This window comes from Nicotiana tomentosiformis, chromosome 3 (genome assembly GCF_000390325.3).
Source record: "Nicotiana tomentosiformis chromosome 3, ASM39032v3, whole genome shotgun sequence".
Lineage (NCBI taxonomy): Eukaryota > Viridiplantae > Streptophyta > Magnoliopsida > Solanales > Solanaceae > Nicotiana > Nicotiana tomentosiformis.
The window spans coordinates 127,544,109-127,568,305 of NC_090814.1; the positions used below are offsets into that span (position 1 = coordinate 127,544,109).

Genomic DNA, 24,197 nt, shown 5'->3' on the forward strand with positions numbered 1-24,197 from the left:
TAGATCAGAGAATTCTTTTTATAAATTTACCTTTGGCGTGGGGATTCTATAATACTTTGGAACTGCTAGTTTCGATAGTCGTGCTAGCTACTTTGATTTCTTTGGTGTTGTATTTGTTTTTTTTTTTTGGTTAATTATTCTGACTGATATGTTGTAATTTAAACAGACAAGCTAATATTGTATGTCAAGTTAGTCATTGTTGAAATATATTTGTAATATTATTATTACATTATATTGTCTGTTTCTTTTGGTAATTGTTATTATGTCAACTTAAATTGTACGAAACTAAATTATTCGAGTTCAATTACAATATTTGTACAACGTGTCACATAATCTAAGTTTATTTTACTTTTGCGATTTATTTTAACTCATTATAGTTTTTGTCATATATGTGTCTTATATAACTTATTGTAATAACACAGTAAGAATACATAACTCATCAAACTACCACGTTAGTCTATTATATAACCAAAGAAGAAACAAAGCACCCTACAAATAAATAGATCGCACCAGAAACTAATCAAAAAGTGGGCTTACAAGGTTAATAGGTTTTGAACTTCAACTATTTAATTTCGTTATAACAATAATATTTAATTTAAATTAAGGACAATTACTGATAAATAGTCAAATTATCAAATGGGTATTTTTTTTGTCAGTACCTATATTTGTTGTTCTGAAATCTAAATCAATTCTGGAATTTCAAGTGACTGTCACAATAATTAAGGTTACAAAAGGGATAATTGCAATATATATTAAATTTATCATTGAGCCAGCTTCATTACAAAAAAGAAAAAGAAAAATAAGTCAAATCACAAGGATCCTTAACGAAGATTTGAAATTATTCCATAAAATTACCTTTCATATCCGAGCCGTTTGTCCAAGACTTTGTTACAAATTTGAAGAAGAGAGCCTAAAATAATGGGGAAAAGAAAAAATTCACAAGGAAACGAATAACCCAAATTCAGACAAAGAGAAAAAGAGACCCGATTCAGTCGGGTCGGTACTTTCGACTTTTTGTGACGCATGTGAGTTAAAATTGGCTTTTGTCCGAACTCGTACGCGCCAAATCCTTATCTCTCTCTTTCTGCGTCGGCATTTGTGTGTCCATATATGCCACGTGTACATACACACTAGCCCTATACTGCTTTTTCCTCAACGAACAACAACAATCGAAAGTCGAAACCAGTTTCAAGTTCGGGTCATAATTAATGGTCGGGTCCGAGTAAACAGTTCCTGTATGTTTACGACTAGTCTCTAACTTTTCAGTCCACTACGTTTCTTTCTCCCCCACCTCTCGCTTTTCTTTCTCTCTCCATGTGACTTTCCTAAAAACAATGGCAACGATCATATCCCGCATTCTCATCTAATCCCGTCAAATCTTCTGATTTTTCGTTTTACCTCTCTCAACCCTAAATTACATACTCATTTTCACCTGGATTTCACTTCATCTACTGCTCACTTGTTCTACTCTAAATCTTGGAGTTTTCTAGAGAATTCTGCTCTTTTTCATTTCAAATTGCTTTGAGCTAAAGAGACCCACCTGTATTTGCATTCTGGTTACTCTTGTACTTAGTTAAGTGATTTTTTTTTGAAGTAAGTTAAACTATTACCACTGTGAGATCAATTGTGCTGTTGAATTGGGAATTTTATAGAGATCCGTTGTAGGTATCAATTTGGGTACTCTGGAGTGAAGAGTGGAGGTATATCAAATTGGGAGTTTTGGATCGGACCGGGGGAGAAACAGCGCCATTAAATGGCGCTGTTCAGACGCTTCTTCTATAGGAAGCCGCCGGATCGGCTTCTTGAGATCTCTGAGCGGGTCTACGGTAAGCTCCTCCTTTTCTCCGCCCAGAATTCTATAATTTTGTGCGTGCTTCTGTTTTTAATCTTATGTACTGTGTTGAATTTTTTTCAAGTATCTACTTGTTTCTACATTTTACTTGGACTTACTTTGGTCGAGCATATTACCATTTTGACATTTCTCTGCAATTACGGAGTCACTTATTAGCTACATTTGTAATTACAGACTTTCCTGTGAAAAATGTCTAAACCTAGTACCCTACATTTTAGTGTCTCACCTTGTTCTTAGCCTAAGTTAGCTTAGAAGGTGAAGTGAGTATATTATTTTTCTAAGTTGGGCCGCTATTGTGCTTCACGAACCATATTACTGGCAGTACGTCAGAGCAATAGCTTCTTCAGGTTGATAGTGTAATTATTGACGCTCTGTCTTCTTTTTGTTTGTACTCCGTACTTGCAGTGTTTGATTGTTGCTTCTCCACGGACGTGTTGGATGAAGATGAGTACAAGACATATATGGGAGGGATTGTAGCTCAGCTGCAGGACCACTATGCAGATTCTTCTTTCATGGTTTTTAACTTTAGAGAAGGTGATAGGAGGAGCCAAATATCTGACATATTGTCCCAGTATGATATGACTGTGATGGATTATCCTCGGCAATATGAAGGGTGTCCACTTTTGCCTCTGGAGATGATCCACCACTTCTTGCGCTCGAGTGAGAGCTGGCTTTCACTTGAGGGCCAGCAAAATGTCCTGTTAATGCACTGTGAGAGGGGAGGCTGGCCTGTACTTGCTTTTATGCTTGCTGGCCTTCTTTTGTACAGAAAACAGTACACTGGTGAGCACAAGACTCTTGAAATGGTGTACAAGCAAGCTCCTAGGGAGCTTCTCCATCTTTTGTCACCTCTGAATCCGCAACCATCTCAGCTTAGATATCTCCAGTACATCTCCAGAAAGAATTTTGGCTCGGAATGGCTGCCATCAGATACACCTTTTTCTTTAGATTGCATCATACTTAGATTTCCTCCTCTATTTGATGGTGGGAGAGGCTGCCGACCAGTAGCTCGCGTTTATGGACAGGACCCTGCTTCAACAACCTCTAATAGGAGCTCTAAGCTACTCTTTTCAACTTCAAAGACAAAAAAACATGCCCGCTTCTACCGACAGGTAATCCCCAACTTTAAAATGGTGGGACTTTTATGAAGAAGTTAGCTGAAATATGAAGTTGTCTGCTAACTCCTCACTGCAGGAAGAGTGTTCACTGGTGAAAATAGACATCCGTTGTCGTGTCCAAGGAGATGTTGTTCTCGAGTGTGTTCATTTGGAAGATGACCTAGTAAGGGAAGAAATGATGTTCAGGGTCATGTTCCACACCACATTTATTCGCTCAAATGTTTTGATGTTAATGCGTGATGAAGTTGATGTCCTGTGGGATGCGAAAGACCAATTTCCTAGAGGGTTCAAAGCAGAGGTCTGGTATTTTTTTCTCTGACTTTGGATCTTATTTCCCCTCTTTAATGTTTACCATGATATTGTCAGAGTTGAAGCATACTCATATATATACCAGGTGCTCTTTTCGGATCCTGATGCTGTTCCATCCACTGAAGAAGTGCCAAGTGAGGATGAGAATGGGACTGAAGGTGCTTCACCTGAGGAGTTTTTTGAAGTCGAAGAGATATTCAGCAACGCTGTTGATGGACAGGATGGAAGGGGGGAATCTGGACCCCACATTGTTAAGGAAAGTTTGGAGGATGATGATAGTATCGAAATAATCTGGAAAGAGGAGGTGGAACATCATGCATTTCAAGATTGTGCATCCGACGAAGTAAATCACAAGCAAGAAGGAAAGTCTGCATCAGAAACCAACATTTTAGGAGGTAGAGACAATTCTATAGCCTCCAAGGTTGTAGTTTCCAATGTTTCTAGCAAGATGGAATCAGAACCGCTAATGTCTGGTGATTGTGGCCCATCAGAAGATGGGGAGCTAAAGCAAGATAAGGAAGACACTCTGAAACAAAAGAAGTTGGAGAGGGAAGGTGTACAACAGAAGATGAGTGCTGATATTAATAAACAAAAAAGTGATAAGACAGTCTCATCTCTAAAGAAACAATCATTCTGCAACTCAAAACCTTCTGCTGATGGCGTTGGTCCAAAAAATAAATCGAAACAGCAGGAACCCCAGGGCACTGTTTCACGACAGGCAAAGCCAAATGCAGTGTCCCGGTGGATCCCTCCTAACAAAGGTTCTTACACTAATTCAATGCATGTAGCATATCCACCATCAAGGTATAACAGTGCTCCTCCTGTGCTTGCTCTCACCAAAGATTCTCAGTCTGGGGTTAAATCAAAGTCACCATCTCCTCGAGCTTCTTCAGAAGCTATAGTTTCTGCTGAAGCAGGGTGTGTTCCAGGTAAAGACTCCTCATGTCCTGCTACAATCTCTGCTCCTGAATTAGCTGACAGGCAGGCCCTGCAGCTTCATCCATCTTCTCGACCGCCAAGCACTTCATCTCATGAAACGCCTGATGCTGAAGTAGCAGGAACTAATTCATCATCAGCTTCTGCAACTCCACTTTTGTCTCTGCTGGAAAGCAATATTTTGACAGCTTCTTTTACTCTGCCAGCCTCCAATTCTCCACCAGCTCCGACCGTGCCTCCCCCGCCACCTCTGAGCACGCCATCTCTGTCTCTTTCAAGTAATGTCCAGTCTTTTTCACCTCCTCCTCCACCTCCCCCACCCCCTCCACCTCCGCCATCAACTAGCTTGAGGATGACTCCGATGGGTGACTTTTCTCCTATCCCACCACCACCACCTCCTCCTCCACCTCCGCCCACATCATCCAGTGTATTAAATGTTGGTAGGGTCTTCTTGCCACCCCCCCAACCACCCCTTTGGTCAAGTGGAGGGTGTGGAACTTCCTCAGAAGTAGTATCTAGTTCATTGCCGCCTCCACCTCCTCCACCTCCACCTATATATGCATCTACTGTACCAAGATTGGCTACTTTTGGGGTTTCCACACCATCACCACCACCTCCTCCCCCTCCACCTCCTATGTGTGCTGTCTATTCTCCTCCTCCTCCGCCTCCACCACCACCTCCTCCTTTACTTGGCTCTTCAGCACCACCTCCCCCTCCGCCACCACCACCTCTACATTCCTCACGATTTGCTCCACCTCCACCACCCCCACCACCTTTGCGAAATGCTCCTCCTCCACCACCCCCACCTCCTTCCAGAAATGCTCCCCCTCCCCCTCCTCTGCCTCCTTTATATAACGCTCCATTTGCACCATCTCCACCTCCTCCACCCCCTCCTCCTTTCTCTAGAGCACCAACACCACCGCCACCGCCTCCTTTGCGTGGCTCTGTACCCCCACCACCTCCTCCATTGCCTGGAGCTCCACCCCCTCCTTCATGGGGGCCTCCACCTCCTCCGGGAGGTGGCCCACCACCTCCACCTCCACCTCCTGGAGCACGGGGGCCTCCAGCTCCTCCACTTCCTCCTGGCGCTGGTCCTCCTCCACCACCTCCTCCAATACGGGGAGCACCACCTCCTCCACCTCCTCCTGGAGGTCGCGCACCTGGTCCACCTCCCCCACCCCCTCCAGGAGGACGCGCACCTGGTCCACCTCCCCCACCCCCTCCGGGAGGACGCGCACCTGGTCCACCTCCTCCTCCAGGAGCTCCAAGACCTCCAGGTGGTGGACCTCCCCCACCACCACCATTTGGCGCTAAAGGACCTGGGGCAGTTGGCCGAGGCCTTCCTCCCGGGAGAACGCAGGGATTTTCACGCACAACTAGTGGTGTAGCTCCTCGAAGATCTAACTTAAAGCCTTTGCATTGGAGCAAGGTAACTAGGGCACTGCAAGGAAGCTTATGGGATGAACTGCAGAGAAACGGAGAGCCTCAATTGTATGTTTCGTGCTTTTTGAAGTTTGTTATTGCTTGTACTTGAGTCTTAAATTATTAATATTTTTGCTTCAAATCCAGGTCACCAGAATTTGATGTATCAGAACTTGAGACTCTTTTCTCTGCTAATGTCCCCAAGTCAGATAATGCGGGTGGCAAATCTGGAGGCCGAAGGAAGTCTGTTGGATCTAAACCTGATAGAGTTCACCTGGTAATCAATGTGATATAATATCCTGTTTCTAGTAGGCCATTTGTAAAGAGTTCTGAGTGATACGGACCCAATTCTCTGTTCTTGTGGTCTTTCTGGCTTCTACTTGCCCCTTCATTTCATGTTTCTTTTTACCTGTGCCTTGATACCTGCTAGATGATTGCTTGTAGTTGCTTTACCTGTGTATTGGGTTTTGATGGTAGAAGGAATTATATTTTCTTCCTTGTTATATGCAAGTTTACTAATGTTTCTCCTTTTAAGTAATTCTTTTCTTTTCTTTTTGTTTGGTAGGTTGACTTAAGGAGGGCGAATAATACTGAAATTATGCTCACAAAGGTGAAAATGCCACTGCCTGACATGATGGTGAGTTTTGGTGCTATTCTTCAATCTTCCTTTCTCCTTTGCTTTTCTTCTCAAAGAGGCTTGTCTTTTTTATTTTTTCTTTCTCAACGGAAGTTAGACAAGGAGAATTTTTGGTGCTGTTTCAATCCAAAAAAAGAAAATGAATTTCTAATGCTGTTGGAATCCTCAGCTACACATTGTTAACTGAGATGCTTTGTAGTCTTACCAGGACACAAGGAAAGGTGCTTAGACCTTGTGATACTTTCCTTTCAGCTGTTAGGCTACCTGCATTTTTCTGCTTTCTCTTTTGGCTCTGTTTAGCAGATCATAAACAATATTGAAAATTGCCGGTTAGAGCCTGTTCTTTGTCTGGGTAAGCCAAAGGTTTGTAGAACCTGAAGTTAGGGTGAGAATGACCGCAGAAGTATGAATAAGGAAATTTTTTTCCATATGGTGTTCCTTGTGGATAGTTACTGGGCCATATTTGGTCGATCTAGCAGCTAGTTCTTACTGTACCATATTTGGTTGACCTAAGTGATATCTTTATTCTACATAATCTTGCTAGTTTGCTTGATGTTCTAAAGGTTCTCATGCTTGCTTGCTATCGGCTCACCCATTAAAGTGTGGTTGTTGGTTTACCTATCCTTACCTTATCAAAAAAATGAAGTGAGGTTGTTGGTTTTGGTCTGTAGGCAGCTGCGCTCGCAATGGATGAGTCAATTTTAGATGCTGATCAGGTGGAGAATCTTATCAAGTTTTGTCCTACAAAGGATGAGATGGAACTTCTCAAGGTGAGCTTACGCAATCTGCGGCTATTCTAGTGGCTGCAACTTTGTTTTCATGTTCCTCTTCCTCCTGTCTCTATTAATTGATCTTTCCACTCTTATTTCTTCTGAATATTTGCTATTACAACTGCTCAGAATTACACTGGTGACAGGGAGCTCCTGGGAAAGTGTGAACAGGTTAGCTAATCATATTCTCTTGCTGTCTCCCCAGTCCCACGACATCGTAGTTCTATTTCTTGTTAGATAATCCTCATTTGCAAGTTCCATTCTCTTTACGGTGATATGTTGCCATATGTATTTTGTTGTAGTGAAAAAACAGGGAAAATATCAGATTATTTTTGCAGAACCCGTGTTTCGCAATTAAAAATTGATGCCCAATAGTGCATGTGAGTTTTTAGCTGATGCGTGGACCTTAAATGGTGTAGCATTACTACATAAGTCTTATTTTAGGTTACTCGAGGTAACTGCCGTTGTGTTACAATTTAAAGTGGTGCACTCTGACTAACAAAAGGCTTCTTTTACCATTAACCAGCATCAATAAATGCAAACATCCCTTCTGCTTCTGTTTTGGCTGAAGAGGAACTGGAGTGGGTAAGAAAAGCATAAGAGGACAAATACGCTTCCTTCACAATGTTTAGCTGCAGAATACCTAACCCAACAAATTAAGAATTTTTTAACTGCAGAATTGTTCCTTGGTAGACCTATTTGCAAATTGGCTTTGGTATATGATTTAGTAATTACTAATTACTGAAATTGGAGTTCACCATCTTCTGCTATTTGATAAAGAAAGCATGGAAGGTAGATATTGTTGATTGCATGTGAGACTGTCTTTAATAGCGCAATGCTCAAGATGAGGAATGAATTAATGCTGAGTGAGGAAGGATCTGGCTCTTCCAGATTTTAGGAGAAAGATTGGTGAACCAGGGTGGAATATTGAATATCTTGTGTCGGTTGAGGGTGTTCCCCCCCCCCAAAAAAAAAAAAAAAAAAAAACTCTACTGGTATTGTCACTTCTCACCCATATAGTGTGGCAACTGAATTCCAGTTTAACGAATTTTGGCTGAGCTATAAATAAACAAGTAACGCAAAACCTGTCCCTCAATTTGACTTGATGTTTACATTTTTAGCTTCAACTTTGCTGAAACACTTGTACCAGATTCTTTTCAAAAGAATTCACAGCTGAGTTTTAAATTCAGACAATAGATGATAGGAAATTCCAATTTTTTGGTTGTAAAATCTGAACATTTTATCCTGTCAATTGTAATTTGAATCTTAGCTGTTATTGGTTCCAGCGGTTAGCCTCAAAATGTGCTGCTGTTTCTTGTCTGTGCCCGAAAATAATATCTTCACCAGTGTCTGGAAGACTTGGGATATCTTATGGTAGCTGTGGAGATATATATTCCTTTGGGGATATTTTCCTATGAAACCTTTTTTTTTTTTTGTGTGTGTGTGTGTGTGTGTGTGGGGTGGGGGAAGAGCCGAAGAGGAGATAGAAGGGAGAATAGAGGCGGATGGGGGATGTAAGATGAGAAAAGGTCTTACAACATTGATGTAATTGGTTGGCTGGATTATGAGTAGTTGGATAAGAAGGGAAAGAACTAAGGAAGAAAGCGAAAATGGATTGGCTGATCTGGAAAAATGTAGCAACATCCTCGACCATGTGAAGAACAAAAGAAAGGTTTCTAAACAATGCTGAAGAGAAAGGAGAAGAAAGAAGGAATAAAATTGCTTTTTTACTTAGTCTCAACCTTGTATCTCTCTGTCGATTATCACCTGTTTATCACTGTGCCACTTTATGTAATGCTTTTATTAATATTTAATTACAAATAGGTGGTTTCTGTCTGATATGTTAAAGAACCACCACAAGAACCAAAATTTGTGAAACATACCAAACAAATGAAGCACAAGCTAAATTTGGCTTCTGTGCGGATTATCACGATACCCTGTACTATTCCAGGGTGAGAAGTGATGGCATTTTTAATATTCAGTGTCTCAGAGAACTAATTTGAGAGGCTGGAACGTGTAAGATATTCATGATAATGACTTGTACCCTGTTATATTATTGTTGTCTAGCTGTAGAATATTTTTGAGTGCTGTTGGTTTTGTTGATGATAGATTTGCAAGTTCCATTATCAATTTTCAGAACATTCTTGTAACTATGGTGCCTTTTCCCTGCCTTGCTGGCTCTTTAAGATTAAAAGACAACTGATTTTCAGGGTAATATGATACCATATTTCTGAATCCCAATGCATCGGTGGTAAGTCTGATATTGTTTGTCTTTCAGTTTTTTCTGGAGCTGATGAAGGTGCCTCGAGTAGAGTCAAAACTAAGAGTTTTTCTCTTCAAGATCCAGTTCAACTCTCAGGTTTGTTTGTATCTAGTAATCTTTTGAAATAAGTATCATCAGTATGATCTGAGATTAGCTTTATCTCAGGTCAAGGACTTCAAAAAAAGCTTAAACACTGTGAACTCTGCTTGCGAAGAGGTACTTTTCTAGGTTCTATATTTCTCTTCTTTGCTTTTCCTATTTATCTTAGTATAACTCAGTGCTTGTAGCAGGTCCGATATTCTCTCAAATTGAAGGAAATACTGAAGAAAATATTGTATTTAGGGAATACATTGAACCAGGGAACTGCTAGAGGTAAGACTTTTTGTAGCTGGAATTTCTCCATTCCTCTTGAGTTCTTTGTAATCTCAGATTTCTTAATATGAACTAATGCTGGAAAGTTTGAATATCATGTGTGACTAACTCAATTGCTTCCATTGGGAGCTTGCGGCTTTTCAAATTTATAAATTAAGTACACTATTGCGCGACTAGATAAACAAGGAGAAATACCATAACTAGAGGTTTCAATTGTTTATTATGAGTTTTCTATTTCGAAATGAGTTGGTTACGTGCTTTTACCCTAAAGTGGTGGTTTTCTCATCATGGATACAATTTTTTTTTTTTTTTGATGAAGTAAGAGAATTTTATTAAAGGCATCAAGAAGATGCAAGAAGTACAAAAGAGAGATACATAAAGACATAGTCAGCTCTATAGACAAAAAATTAGGCTAAAGGTAAAGAGCTGACGAAGTCCAAAAAAATTAATAGGACAATTGACAAGAGCTAAATTCTGCCAACTATATAACCATATAAGTCATCTAGCCTTAAGTGCGTATATTGGAGTTGATATCCCATCAAAACATCTGCGACTCCTTTCTGTCCAAACACACCACAAAATACAAGAAGGGATCATCTGCCATACTTTACTGATGGATTTATCAACTTTCCATGAAGACCAGCTTTCATACGTATCCTTAATGTTCTGAGGCATGACCCAGCTTAAACCAAAGATGGCAAAGAACATACACCAGATATCTGCTGCTGCAACTGGGCAGTGAAGAAAGAGATGCCTGTTGGATTCTGGCTGCTGCAAACACATATAACATCTGTTGGCCAGTTGAAAACTTCTTCTGCTGAGATTGTCCTGTGTTAGGCATGCTTCATTTAGGACTATCCAATTGAAACATGAGATTTTTGTAGGTAGCTTGGTCTTCCAGACGTATTTCCAAGGTCATCTATCAATGATTTCATTGGTGGAGCAAAAGTAAGTGTAGCCTGCTTTAACGGTGTAAAGGCCATTCTTGGAACTCGCCCACCTTATACTGTCAAAAGTATTTTCTTTGACTGAGAGGCCATCCAATTTTGTCGGCAGATTTTGAAGTTGTGGAACCTCCCAGTCCTGCATATCCCTCCTGAAAAGAATGTGCCAACTATTGTCTTGCCAATTTTGAGAAATAGTGGAATCTTGATTCTGAGCTATCCGATAAAGGCTACGAAAGTCAAACATCAGGATGGATCCTTCAAACCATTTATCTTTCCAGAACTTTATGTGATTGCCATTGCCCAATTTGAAGTAGGAGTTCCCGGAAAATTCACTCCAAAGCTTCCTAATGTTCTTCCATGGACCGACCCCAAATGGACTTTTGGACAGCTTAGTACACCAATGATTCTCGGACCCATGCTTGGCCTTGACCACCTCTTTCCATAGTGAGTTCTCCTCTTGATTGTATCTCCATAGCCATTTCATCAGCATGCATTTGTTTGGGATGGAAAGATCTCTGATGCCTAGGCCACCCAAATACTTTGGCATGGTTACCTTTGACCACTTGGCTAGATGAAATTTATGAATTTTGCTGCCTCCTTCCCATAGGAATGTTCTCCTGATCTTGTCAAGCTGCTTTAAAATTTTGTTGGGGATTGATATGAGGGACATCAGGTATGTTGGGATGCTATCTAGCACACTGTTGATAAGTGTCTGCCTTCCTCCCATTGAAAGATACTGCCTTTGCCATGAAGCTAGCTTCTTTTCAAATGTTTTGCTGCAAGAGGTAGACCAAGGTATGTAGTAGGTAATGTAGCAGTGTGACAACATAGAATTCCAGCTAGTTCCTCCACATTGTTGACTTCATTTATAGGGTAGATAGTGCTTTTTGCCATGTTAAGGTGCAAACCCGAAATAGCTTCAAACAGATTCAAGGTTAGGTTAAGGTATAGCACTTGGGTTCTTTCAGCCCCACAGAAGATCAGAGTATCATCTGCATAAAGCAAATGAGATACTGAGAGAGATGGGCCAGTGTTAAGGCCCACTTGAAAGCCACTAATCCATTGTAGCTGCTTCGCTTTGTCCAACATCTTGCTAAGGCCCTCCATGGCCAGAATAAAAAGGAAAGGAGAGAGAGGGTCTCCCTGTCTAAGTCCCTTTTGAGGGGAAAAGAATCCCAATGGCCTTCTGTTGACAAGTACTGAGAATTTAACTGTGGTAATGCAAAATTTTATCCATTTAATCCACCTGTCACCAAATCCCATCTTCCTAAGCACATTTAGAAGATATGCCCAATTCATCTTATCAAAGGTTTTTTCTACATCTAGCTTGCATAAAATTGCCAGTCTAATACTTCATTTGCAATGAGGGTTGCATCAGTGGTCTGTCTGCCTTTTATAAAGGCATTCTGATGTCCAGAAACCAGACCACCGACCACTTTCTTTGAGCCTTTCTGCAAGTAGTTTGGCTGCTATTTTGTAAACACTACCAATCAAACTGATTGGTCTATAGTCTTTGATTTCAATGGCTCCCTTCTTTTTGGGAACTAAGGCTATAAAAGTGGCATTGCAAGACTTCACCATGTGACAATTATGATGAAAGCAATTCAGGGCAGCCATCACCTCTCCTTAATGATCAACCATGCTTTCTGGAAAAATGCCATTGTGTAGCCATCTGGCCCTGGAGCCTTATCTGGAGAGCATGTTTTAATAGTAGAAAGGACCTCCTCCTCCTCAAAAGGAATTTCCAACCATGATTTGTCTTCTTTTGATATTCTTTCCAGATCATCAAGACTGGCTGTGGGTCTCCACTGTTCAGACTCAGTGTATAGTTGTTGGTAAAAATCCAGAATTTCCCCTTTTATCTGTTCCTTATCTTCGATAATCTCAGAATCAATCATAAGTCTGTCAATGCAATTATTTCTTCTACGGGAGTTCGCAATTCGTTGAAAGTATTTGGTGTTCCTATCTCCTTCTTTGAGCCATAGGCACCTGGACTTCTGCCTCCATGAAATCTCCTCAGCTTTTGCTATTTGCTCAAATTCTAATTTTAAAGCGAACATTTTGCTTTTTTCCTCTACAGTTTGAACCCTATTCTCTGTGACTTGTTCCAACACTAAAAGTTCATCTAAAACTTTACTCTTTCTTGACTCAACCTTGCCAAAAACTTCCTTATTCCAGCAGGAAATGTCTTTCTTCAATAGTTTCAATTTCTGAATTAGAATATAGTCTGGACTCCCATGTATGGTATAACTCTTCCACCACTCTTCAATATTCTCCATGAAACCATCTGCTTTTAACCACATGTTCTCAAATTTGAAGTAAGATGGATTCACCTCCCAGTCCCCACACTCCAGAAGTAAAGGTTTATGATCAGAAAAAACGCTTGGAAGGGCAATTTGTTTCACATCCTTAAAGCATTCATTCCACTCTGGGATATAAGAAATCTATCTATTCTAGAGGCTTGATAAATGTCTTCTCCCCTAGACCATGTGTAGAAGGCACCTTGGAGAGGTAAATCAATAATTCCCAGGTCTTGAATGATATCAGAGAAACCCCTCATTGCTCTGGATCTTCTAATGCAGTTGTGCCTTTCATTCTCATATCTGCAAACATTAAAATCTCCCCCTACCACCCAATTCTCACTCCAGATACCCCTAACTGCAGCCAATTCATTCCACATGTCCTCTCTTTCCTGATTGGAGTGAGGACCATAAATCCCTGTAAAGTACCATCTGAACTCTTTTTGTGTGCTCTCCAATATGCTTGAAATAGAAAAAGTCCCATGGTGTACCTCCAAACAATTCCAGCGTCTTCTATCCCATAGTATTATGATGCCCCTCCTTGTACCACGACTTACGCTCTGCCCAATCAACCCACCTGTTACCCCAAATCTGTCCGGAGAGATTAACAGACCAATCCTCTATTTTTGTTTCTTGCACACAAAGAATATCAATCTTCCACTTGCGAACCAATGAGCTAAGAGTACCCCTTTTATTGTTATCATTCAACCCATTCACATTCCAGCTCAAGATTTTGAGCTTCATTCAGAAAAAGCCTTGTAGTGCCTCCCCCTATCTCTTTTGTTCATCCTTTCATAATTGATCCCACATTTCAGCTTGTTTATTTCTGTTTCCCCTTTCTTCTTACTGTGTTTTTTAACAGGATTTGATAAGTTTTTGTGTTTTAGCTGAATCTGCCTTCTTTCCTCCATTCTTAAGATGATGTCAAGCAGCTCGTGTTCCAATCCCGCAACATTCACCCCAAAAGCCTTGCATGCCTTCACCATTATCAGCTTTGTCCACCTTGATGTATCTATCACTGCCGGTTCGATAACCAGTGTTGAAGTCGACCCATTCTCATGCCATGAGAGCAGTAGAGGAAGTGAAGAAGACGAGAAATCAGATTCATAATCATGTACATGCAGTGGTTGTGACATCAAATTTTGTTGGTGAAGCATTATGCTGAAATTTGTTGGAGGGTCAGCCTCGTCGTCAGCATCTGAGCTCTAATTGGGGTCTCCTATAGTAGTTTGAAGAGTATCGAGCATAAGAGAGCTACTGGGATGAAACCCTCATGGTTGGCCTGGTGGCAATTGACTTGAGCCTTGGGGTTTGCTCCCTTTCAAAGTCTCAAGTTCGAAACCCACTGGGTGCAGACAATTTCTGAGGGCCATCGGACTGGGTAAAACCTGAATTAACCGTGGTGCACTTGCGGGAAACTCCTTGCCGAGGGCCTGTGCACCCCCGGGATTAGTCGGGTCTCAAAGAGACTCGGACACCCGGTGCAAAATCAAAAAGAGAGCTACTGGGATGTTCTGGAATAATCTCTGAGTTTAAGATTGGGGCCTCAGATAAATCCTTGGCCCTAATATAAAAAACCCTTTTGCTTTCCAAAAAGTTTTGGGTTGACTCCTATTTAAATGCCCTTTCTTCTTTTTTGGGCCTCTTTCATTATAGAATCTTTCTGTCTGCTGGCCTAATAAATTTGAGGGGCCCCTAAATTTTTTACCCTGTTTTACAGCCCCTTTTTGAAATTAAAGTAGCCACAGGGCCCACCACGTGCTGGTTACAAGATGGGATTGGAATAGGTTTTTGTTGGCTTGAGGGGCCTGACCCATCAGTCATCTCAACAACACTTTTTCCCTTTGCCATCGAAATAGAATTAACACCGAAGCCGGAGTTCAATATATTGCCGGATTTCTTCGCAGTTCGCACGAGCATCTGGAATTATCGAAATTTCATACGTCCATTCACTCACCGGTGATTCTAGTATACGAGGAAGATCGTTGGCAGTATTTTTGACACATATGCGGGCCCAGGACAGATGACTTCTTCCCTTTGTATCTTAATCAATGGCTATAAAGCCACCACAGAGGTCGCCGATGATGGTGAAAAAATCTTGAGACCATGCGTGAAGTGGAATCCCAAAAGCTTTTACCCAAGTATGTTCTTCTTTTCTGATAGCCATGTCCAAACCCGACACTGGAGACCACCGATCAAGAGATAGGTGTCTACCGTTCCTGAACCATTCACCGGCTTTAATGCGAAACGCCTCTTGCTTCGAGGGAAAATCAAATAGGAACATGTTGTGATTTATCTGGGTAACTTTGAGACCTGCCGTGACTTTCCACCTGTTTATAAACCACTTCTGAATCACTTCAGGGTTGGGGCTTATATTAAAGGTATCATTGAAGACACCAACAAGACACTTTGAGAGGAATTGAGCTTTGACACATTCTGATGAGGGACAAGCTTCGATTCTCTGTTGAGCTGCATTCTGAACATCACCAGATGGCCATTGAAGGATCTTTGCTGCTTCCATATAAGATTTGGCCTGCTGACATGCCAGGTTGAACCTTGAATCCGAGAAATTTCCCAGAAAACGAAGTATTTTATTAGCAATATCACCCCATCCCTGATTGTAATCGTTTTCTGGGATAATAATAGCATCCCTTTTAACCCCGAGCCAGGCTTCAATCCTTAAAAATCTGCCATGAATGTTGTAGTTCTGGAAAACTCTGTATGAGTATGCTTGAATTTTCCTCCCCCATTTTCTACCGAGATTCCCTTTCCCCTTAGAGGCCTGAATCATGGCATCACACACCCATTGCAGATTTTCCCCATCAATAGTAAGTCTACTAGTGAAACCCCTCCTGCGCTCCGTGAAAGAAAACCACCTGTCATAACCTTCGCCAATGTCGATTAGTTCAAAAGATTTCTCGCTAGAAATAAAGAAAAGATTACCAACTATGTCAATAAAGTAAAGGAGAGATGATCAGAAAGAGAATCATTTTGAAAAGAGTTTGAAAAAGCCAAAGAAAAGTTTTTAGAGAGAAGTCAGACCTTCTCTTTCTAACTTTTTCTCCAAAATATATGTGTTTGTGATGAAAATCTGGATACAAGTTATTAAAGCAAGTCATTAAATTCATTCATTGTTGTTACAGTTTGTTATTTTGCAAATGAAAAATTTAAATACATTGAGAGATTCATAATTGTGGGGCTACTGTTACAGAATATATACAGAAATGTTTTGCTTAGACTATTTAGTATTTATGTGGATGATGAATAAAAATGCTAAAATGGGTACCAAATGGACCCTTGATTGATATATGAACTATGTTACCTCCTGTTTAGCTGTCCCAAGGCAATTAGAGGATTAGCAAATTGTTTTATCTGATGGAAGTGACAACAACAACATTAATCAGAAGTGACAACAACAACATACCAGTATTATCCCACACCGTGGGGTCTGGGGAGGGTAGTGTGTACGCAAGCCTTATCCCTACTTTGTGAGGATAGAGAAGCTAATTTCCAATAGACCCTCAGCTCAGGAAAGCATAAGCACCACATTAATGAAAATATAGACAAGAAGTGACAGTACCAAAAAGCCATATAAATGCAGGAAAAAAAAAAACAAGACAGTAAGGTGATCTAACAATGAAAGAAAACAACGGTTAGTCATAAAAACCTACTACCAACAGAAAGCGAGACTGCATGCCAATACTACTGTTATGAACACTCTAGACTACTTACTCTACTACCCTAATCCTCGACCTCCATACCTTCTTATAAATGGTCATGTCCTCGGTCAGATGAAGCTGGGCCATGTCTTGCCTAATAACCTCCCCACCTCTTCTTTGGCCTACCTCTACCTCTCTGTAGGCCCTGCAATGTCAATCTCTCACACCTCTTCACCGGGGCGTCTGTACTCCTCACATGACCAAATCACCTAAACCGCGCTTCCCGCATCTTGTCCTCAATAGGGCCACACCCACCTTGTCGCGAATAACCTCATTTCTGATCCTATCTAACCTGGTGTGCCCGCACATTTATCTCAACATCCTCATCTCTGCTACCTTCATCTTCTAAACATGAGCGATCTTGACTGGTCAACACTCAGTTCCATACAACATCGTTAGTCTGACCACCACTCTGTAGAACTTACCCTTAAGTTTCGGTGACACCTTCTTGTCACACAAAACACCAGAAGCGGGTTTCCATTTCATCCATCCCACCCCAATACGATGTGCGACATCTTCATCAATCTCTCCATCCCCCTGAATAATAGACCCAAGGTATTTAAAACTCCCTCTCCTATGACCTGCGAGTCCAGCCTCACCTCCCTTACCCCTCCTTGAGTCTCGCAACTGAACTTACACTCCAAGTATTCTGTCTTGGTCCTGCTCAACTTGAAACCTTTAGATTTCAGGGTCTGCCTCCAAACCTCTAATTGCGCGTTCACACCGTCTCGCGTCTCGCGTCTCGTCAATCAATACAATATCATCTGATGGAAGTGAGTGTTAACAAATTTTGCTCAATAGTTTTGCTCCTGAGCTAGATGATTTTTGCCTTTTGGGAATCTTGAAAACTCAAGCATATGTTCTTACTTAAAAGCGAGTAAATGTTTTGTGCCTTAACATGGATAATTCAGTTGTTGCAACTATTTTGTACTCCCTCTGACCTAATTTATGTGTCGTACTTCCCTTTTGGTCCGTCTTAATAAGAATGGCATACTTCCTTATTTTGAAACAATTTAACTTTAACTTCCTATTTTATCCTTAATGAGAGGATTTACAGCCGCACAAATGTCTATGATTTGTTTTAGATCACACGTTTCAAAAGTTCTGATTTATTTCTTAAACTCCGTGCCCAGTAAGATATAATATAGTGCTCATAAATTGGGATGGAGGGAGTATCTAACACAACTTCTTGGATCTATTGTGCTACTTATTCCAATTGGAGCTTTTTTAAGATATAATATAGTTCCGGTGGAACTTAAGTACCTCATCGCATACTATGGATGTCGTAATGTATGTGGTCCAGCAATTTGAAGTTTTCAATACAGAATTCCAAACTAAGTTGTACTTTCTTTAATTCAGGTTCTGCCGTTGGATTTAAGCTGGACAGTCTTTTGAAGCTCACTGATACACGTGCTACGAACAACAAGATGACACTCATGCATTATCTTTGTAAGGTGTGGATGTACCCTCGGTTTCATTTTTGTTGTCTCTAATGGCATATTTATACATTTTCAGTCTTCTTTCCAATTACTATCCTTTGAAAATGGTACCCTTTGATCATGCTTTCATCAAAATCACCTCATGAAAACACTGTTGGTGTTGAATCTTCTCCAATGCGTTGATTTTCCTTTCCACTGGTTGCTATCTGAAAAGCACTATGGAAGAAGATTATTTTCAGAGGACCATAAAGATTGTCTGAAAAGCTGTGATGGCTTACAAGCTGCTCTTAGCAATGGTTGAAAATGTTGTCATTTTAACCCAATCGCTTAGTAAGAAATGCTCCGTGAAAAACCTGGCGCAAGAAGATTGATGAATTTGATGCATATGTGGTCTTCCTATTTTGGTCAAGCTCAGTAGTTATGTATTTGCGAGCGTGTATACATTTTATTGGGCTTGCTATGGAGGTTCTATAGTTGAAAATGATGTCATGCATGTTTTGTTTTAGTTACAAGTATTTTACATGGTAGATGTGGGACTGAAAGAATGAAGTATTACATTGGTGGTCTGTCCTTAGTTTACTTGGTACTGCATAAAAGACCAGAAAGGATAAATTTTATATCTAGCTATATACCTATTCATAGTTAGTACTCCCTCCGTTTCAATTTAGATGATGTAGTTATTCTTTAAAAAAAAGAAGACTTTTGAAACATGTGGTCCTAAAAGCTTAAGGGGCAAAAGCTTTGTGGGGCTATGACACTTTTGTGGCTATAAAAGCTTATCATCAAGGGTAAAGTGGGTAAAATTAAAAGTTTAAAGTTAAATTATTTCCAAATATAGAAATGTGTCATTCTTTCTAGAATGGACTAATAATGAAAGTGTGTCATTTGAATTGAAACAGAGGGAGTAATAAGTTTACAGAATGGCATCTCTTGGAAACAGAGTTAAGTAGTTTACTGTCTGGGCGCAAGGAATATGAAGGGGTTAAATAAATCCAACTTTTCAAACGACAGCCTCTTTTTGGTTCAAGATGCGTCTCACCACGGTCTGCATTTGATTTGGTATCTTCTTTCCAGAAATGAAAAGTACGTCCTGTTATGGAGCCTGGATGTAATAAAACCATTGATGTGATATAGGGACTTCTGTATCAGGGATTATGAATGGTATTTGCACATATGTATACCTTATTGGTTCATAATAATAAAAGCAGCATTGCATCATTCACTGAAGTAACTTACCATGCTGAAAAGGCGTGCTCTTTAGGTAGCTCCCCTGTGTGAAGCCAATGAAAGAAATGTGTATTCGAAGTGCCGAAGCAGGTTATCTGTGGTCCATTTTTCTTCAGTAGGAGCACCTTTGATTTGGCCTTTTTATTTAAGAAACATATATTTATTATGATGGCCTGTTTGAGGTATCTGTGTTCTTTATCAAGTAGGTGCAGGTCCATCCATTTACTTTTCGCCATATCTGCCTTTTGTTTTGATATCTAAGGATATAAATAGGCGATAACAGATAATAAATGAATTTAACTCTTTTCTGCTGAATGAAATTATCAGGTAAACTAAAAAACGATTCTGATATCACTGTATTCCGGCACGTAAGTGCTCAAGTGTGATCCTTACCCCAAAAAATAAAAAGTGCTCAAGTGTGATCAAACTTTCTATAGAAGCTCTTCTTGAGATGTATATTTTGGAAATATGAACCTCAAACTATACCTTTACGATCCTTGGCTATCATCTGATAGTTAGCTGAGTCTTGCCGAAGCTCTATAGTTTTAGGCATTATTTGGTGCAAGAGTGATTATGTATCACAATATTGTCAAAAAGTTTTCAAATTAAGGCACACTACTTAAAAGGTTACTCCTCTTCTCTTATACATTGGTTATAGACAATCTTTTGTTTGTAAAGAAGGGTTTAACATTGCCATTCCTACTATTCTTAGTTTTATTCACTTGTATGAGATGCCTCTTTTTTTAGTTGTCTGGACATTTCTGTCACGAGAAGTTTTTTCTTTTTTCTTTACTTATTTGTTCATCTACTGGGTCGTTGTTGTTGTTGTTGTTGTATTTGTTCATCTACTTGAGAATACTATTCCATTTGATAAAGGCCTCCTTAAATCCGTCTGCCTGAATTCAGGTGCGGTTATGACCATCTCAGGTAGTGTGGTGTTAGTAATTTTTCTCTTTCTCAGGTTCTTGCTGCCAAGTCACCAGCACTTTTAAACTTTCATGTAGATCTTGTAAGCCTGGAAGCTGCATCAAAGGTTACTGTCTTATCTCTTTATGATGATATATCCTTGAATTTATCAAGGTTGGTTAGAAATCCGTTTCTCCTTGCAGATACAATTGAAGTCTTTGGCTGAAGAAATGCAAGCAATCATCAAGGGTTTGGAAAAAGTTAAAAAGGAACTGGAGGCATCTGAGACTGATGGCCCTGTGTCTGAAATTTTTTGTAAGGTATTATGATGGTTGTATTTTGTTTTTGATCAAAATGGTGGTCATATTTCTTTTAAACTATGTCTTAGTTTTATTTGCTTATGTATGCAACTATACATGGTGTTAGGATGTGTAGAGCACTCCTTTGTTAATCAGGTTAAGCTATTACTTCTAGCTTGAACAGCACTTCTAGGACTTCAAATATCCTCCTATTGTCTTGTGAGATTTAAGAATTTAATGAAAAAGATCCATTTAGTCTTTTATCAAACTGTTGTATCTTATGTTTTCCCCCGAGTTTTAATATCTCCATTTGGTATTTGACTATTTCTTGATCTGATGGATAGATTGTGAATCAAGATATATTTTAACTTCATTACGGCGTAAAGCTGCCACTGTAAAATTCCACATACCTGTTGATGAAGAGAGCCTGAATTCCTCTGTCATCTCTTCTATAACTCTGGAAATTGGATGACTTTGTTTTACTGTTTGTCTCGTGTCTTTCCTTTATTTTTTTTATTCATTTAACAAAAGGGTTGAGGGAACAGCATACATGGTTTTGTTTTTATTCATTTAACTCTGGAGCATGCTATTATCATTATTAGAAAACTAAGTGCACTACCTCACCTTCCCCAAAGAAAAGGTGGAAAAAAGAAAATCTTTTGGTCCTTACAACTTTGTTCTTTTGTCCTGCAAATCAGACCTTAAAGGAATTCGTTGGTGTGGCTGAAGTAGAGGTTGGTTCTGTCAAGGAGTTATATTCTGTTGCGGTAATTTCCTTTGCATTTTATTATCGCTTTGCTATATCATACTGCAGAGTCATCTTCCTATATGTCTACATAATGTTTAATTGTCATAACTGATGCACAGGGCAGAAATGCTGATGCAATTGCACTATATTTCGGCGAGGATCCTGCCCGCTGTCCGTTTGAGCAAGGTAACATATGTACAATATATTTTTAATCCTTTCCTTGACTCCGTGCTGGAAAAATTGAGCGGATGAAAGTTGTCCCCTTCAAGAGTTTTGAACTATACTTTGTTTCATTAATGTCCTTCACATTTACAATTCTAACTACAAGATATGATTAAGTATGTTAAAGTTAATTCAGTGTTATTTCTCTTGGACATAGAGACTGCTCCATGATTTTATGGAAAGTTATGACTGCCTTTATTTAGCTCTTTGTTAGAGCTGGAGTTTTAATCAGTATGCTAATTTATGAGATTGGTTGATCGAACATGATCCAATGAAGCTATGCATCTTGTATGTGGGGATGTAAGTATTTCATTTGGTTCAATGTGATGAATAGCTGCCAATAACACCCAGCAGTTTAACCTGCCTGACCTCTGACGAGTTGGTACTTACTGGATGGAATTTACTCAACTTTTATTTTGTTATGATTGATCTTGATTTAATAGTTACACCAATTGTAATTTTGATAGTGAACTAAAAATGTCGGTACTCTATTAATGTTTTTTTATATTTTTCACTGCTCCGATGTCAGGTAATTTTTTGATATATCATGTGGAGGCTTGCAGTAATCAGCCTTGATCATTTGGTGGTTTAAGACTTATTTCCAGCATATGAATAAGCATGAAGCACCTCTTTTTTGTTTTATGTTGATGATTACTCAAGAACTTGTATATATTACTGCATTTTACCTCAATGAGATGCATTTGATGGATCTGTGACCTTTGCTTCTTTCATGTTTCCCTGTTCTCATTTGTATTCTTTTGCCTTTGATGGCTCTGGATTTTCGGCTGCTAACCTTTTCCTCTTTTTTCTTTGGTTCATCTGTTTGACAATCTGTACAGTCACTGCAACCCTCTTAAATTTTGTGAGACTGTTCCGCAAAGCCCACGAAGAAAACTTGAAGCAGGCTGAATTAGAAAGGAAGAAAGCTCAGAAGGAGGCTGAAATGGAGAATGCCAAAGGAGTTAATTTAACAAAGAAGGGTATCAAGTGAATGGGAACGATTTCATTGTTTCAGTGAATATTGGGTGTCGAACAATCCATGCCTGTTGGTTAACCATGTTAACTGAGGATATCTTCCAAAGACAGACCAAAAGCCTCCAAAATTAATGCAAGTGCTGTGGCATTCTTTGGGTTCAAGAAAGAATATTGAGGCTTGTGAACCCCTGGAAGTGCAGTGAAATGCTTTGCAGATAGGAAGCTGAACCCGACACATCATTGTCGGAGCTCTTGGATGATGCAAGCAGCCTGTTGCTCCCTAAATCAATCCCCTTGATTTTATTATTGGCAGGATTGCTATCCATCTGGAGAGATTTGCTACATGATTAAGCAGATGCTGCAATCAAGACCACGGATTTGGATATGCAATTATGGAGCGAACATGATGGACTCGGTGGCACAAAAAATGTAGTTGCCACAATGACAACGTTCACCATTGACCGCCATTACGCCATGTCAACTGTAAATTAAAAGTGTTACGTCAGCTTGTATAAAGCCTAGCCAGTGTATCTAGATTCAAAGTTTGATTCTTTTCATTGTAACATAGAAAAATGGGTTCCCTGCTGTATCAGTTTTTGATGGGAACCTACCACGAAATTGATTGTACAGAAAGCATAGGAGAAGATAGGGATAGGTTCTTTAGCAATAGTAATGTATCAAATATCACTATGCAGGCTGTAGGATTAGCTTCCCCTCTTTCCAAGATTCAAGTTTTGGAAAATGTTCTAATATCTTCATTCATTAATGGCAGAGAAGTCTGCATTTCCTTATTCCTCTTGGTTATCTGAGGTCTTTGACTTTTTTTTTTTTTTTGTGCTCAAGCAGCTTATCTAATCCAAGATTTCTTAGCTTCACCTACTTGGTTTAAGGAGCTTGTTTAAACCAATTTAAGGGATCCATTGCAAGCTTAAGGCTCTGTAGGGAAGTTGATTATCAGTAAAAAGTGCCTTGTCGATGGAGGGGGATACAGGTTCCAATATCAAAAAGGCGAATTTAAGACGAAAGATGTCCATCTTTGATGTTTTTAATAGTTGTTCTTTGAAAAGCATTTTCTATTTTATTCTTTAGTCTTCTTTACATAGGGGGCTCTATGGAAAATCACTAGTTATTGTTTACCAGTAAGAATAATGGGTGTCGAATAGGGAACGAATTTTGTCAAATGGGATGTGCATTTTAACACCCCTTCAATCTGGGGCAATCGTCCCATCGGCGACATTTGATGAATTCACACGATATGGAGAGAATTTTGGAGCGTCAAAACATGGATCGACTGTATTGGAAGGGCTCCGCCCAGAATTATATCAGTAACGTTATCAAACTATTTTTCATATCCTTAAAATCACCTAATTACATGTAATTTTTCAAAAAATATAACTGCTAGCTAATTTTGTGACACTGTTGATACAACGGATAAAATTCCTGTGATCATAATGCGAAGTTAACTCTCAAATCAAGAACATGAGCTCACGAGGTGCATTTTCATAAGTTGAGTGGAGTTAGGAGGAGGTTTAGTTACGGTAGCAACAAGTGTACTTTGGTATGAGCTTTATGGGGAAAGTTGACCTCATATGTAACAAGGTTTAGGTGACTGACTTTTAGTCTTTTGTTAATAGTGTAAAGAAATAATAGATTAGATTAAATTCCATAGTAAAAGTTTGGAAGAAAGCCACTTTCCCCTTTAACGTAACAAGGAGCATAGCTCCAAACGAAGCAAA

The 24,197-nt window shown here is 39.8% G+C and overlaps 1 protein-coding gene across 2 annotated transcripts; it reads left to right on the forward strand.

Moving 5' to 3' along the window:
- Positions 1-1,239: 1,239 nt before the first annotated feature.
- Positions 1,240-23,252, forward strand: LOC104109539 (formin-like protein 20). 2 transcript variants are annotated; one of them, XM_009618870.4, is made up of 17 exons: positions 1,246-1,826; positions 2,258-2,964; positions 3,047-3,268; positions 3,365-5,706; positions 5,785-5,914; positions 6,203-6,274; positions 6,946-7,044; positions 7,174-7,215; positions 9,323-9,403; positions 9,473-9,523; positions 9,598-9,679; positions 18,005-18,099; positions 20,273-20,344; positions 20,421-20,537; positions 21,215-21,283; positions 21,384-21,450; positions 22,326-23,252. In XM_009618870.4, exons 1-17 carry the CDS (start codon positions 1,754-1,756, stop codon positions 22,475-22,477), a joined length of 4,473 nt encoding a protein of 1,490 aa, XP_009617165.1. In that variant the 5' UTR covers positions 1,246-1,753; the 3' UTR covers positions 22,478-23,252. The 2 variants fall into 2 exon arrangements, with proteins under 2 accessions (XP_070053679.1, XP_009617165.1); XM_070197578.1 differs by lacking the exons at positions 20,421-20,537; positions 21,215-21,283; positions 21,384-21,450; positions 22,326-23,252 and having other exon boundaries at positions 1,240-1,826; positions 18,984-20,344.
- Positions 23,253-24,197: the final 945 nt, after the last annotated feature.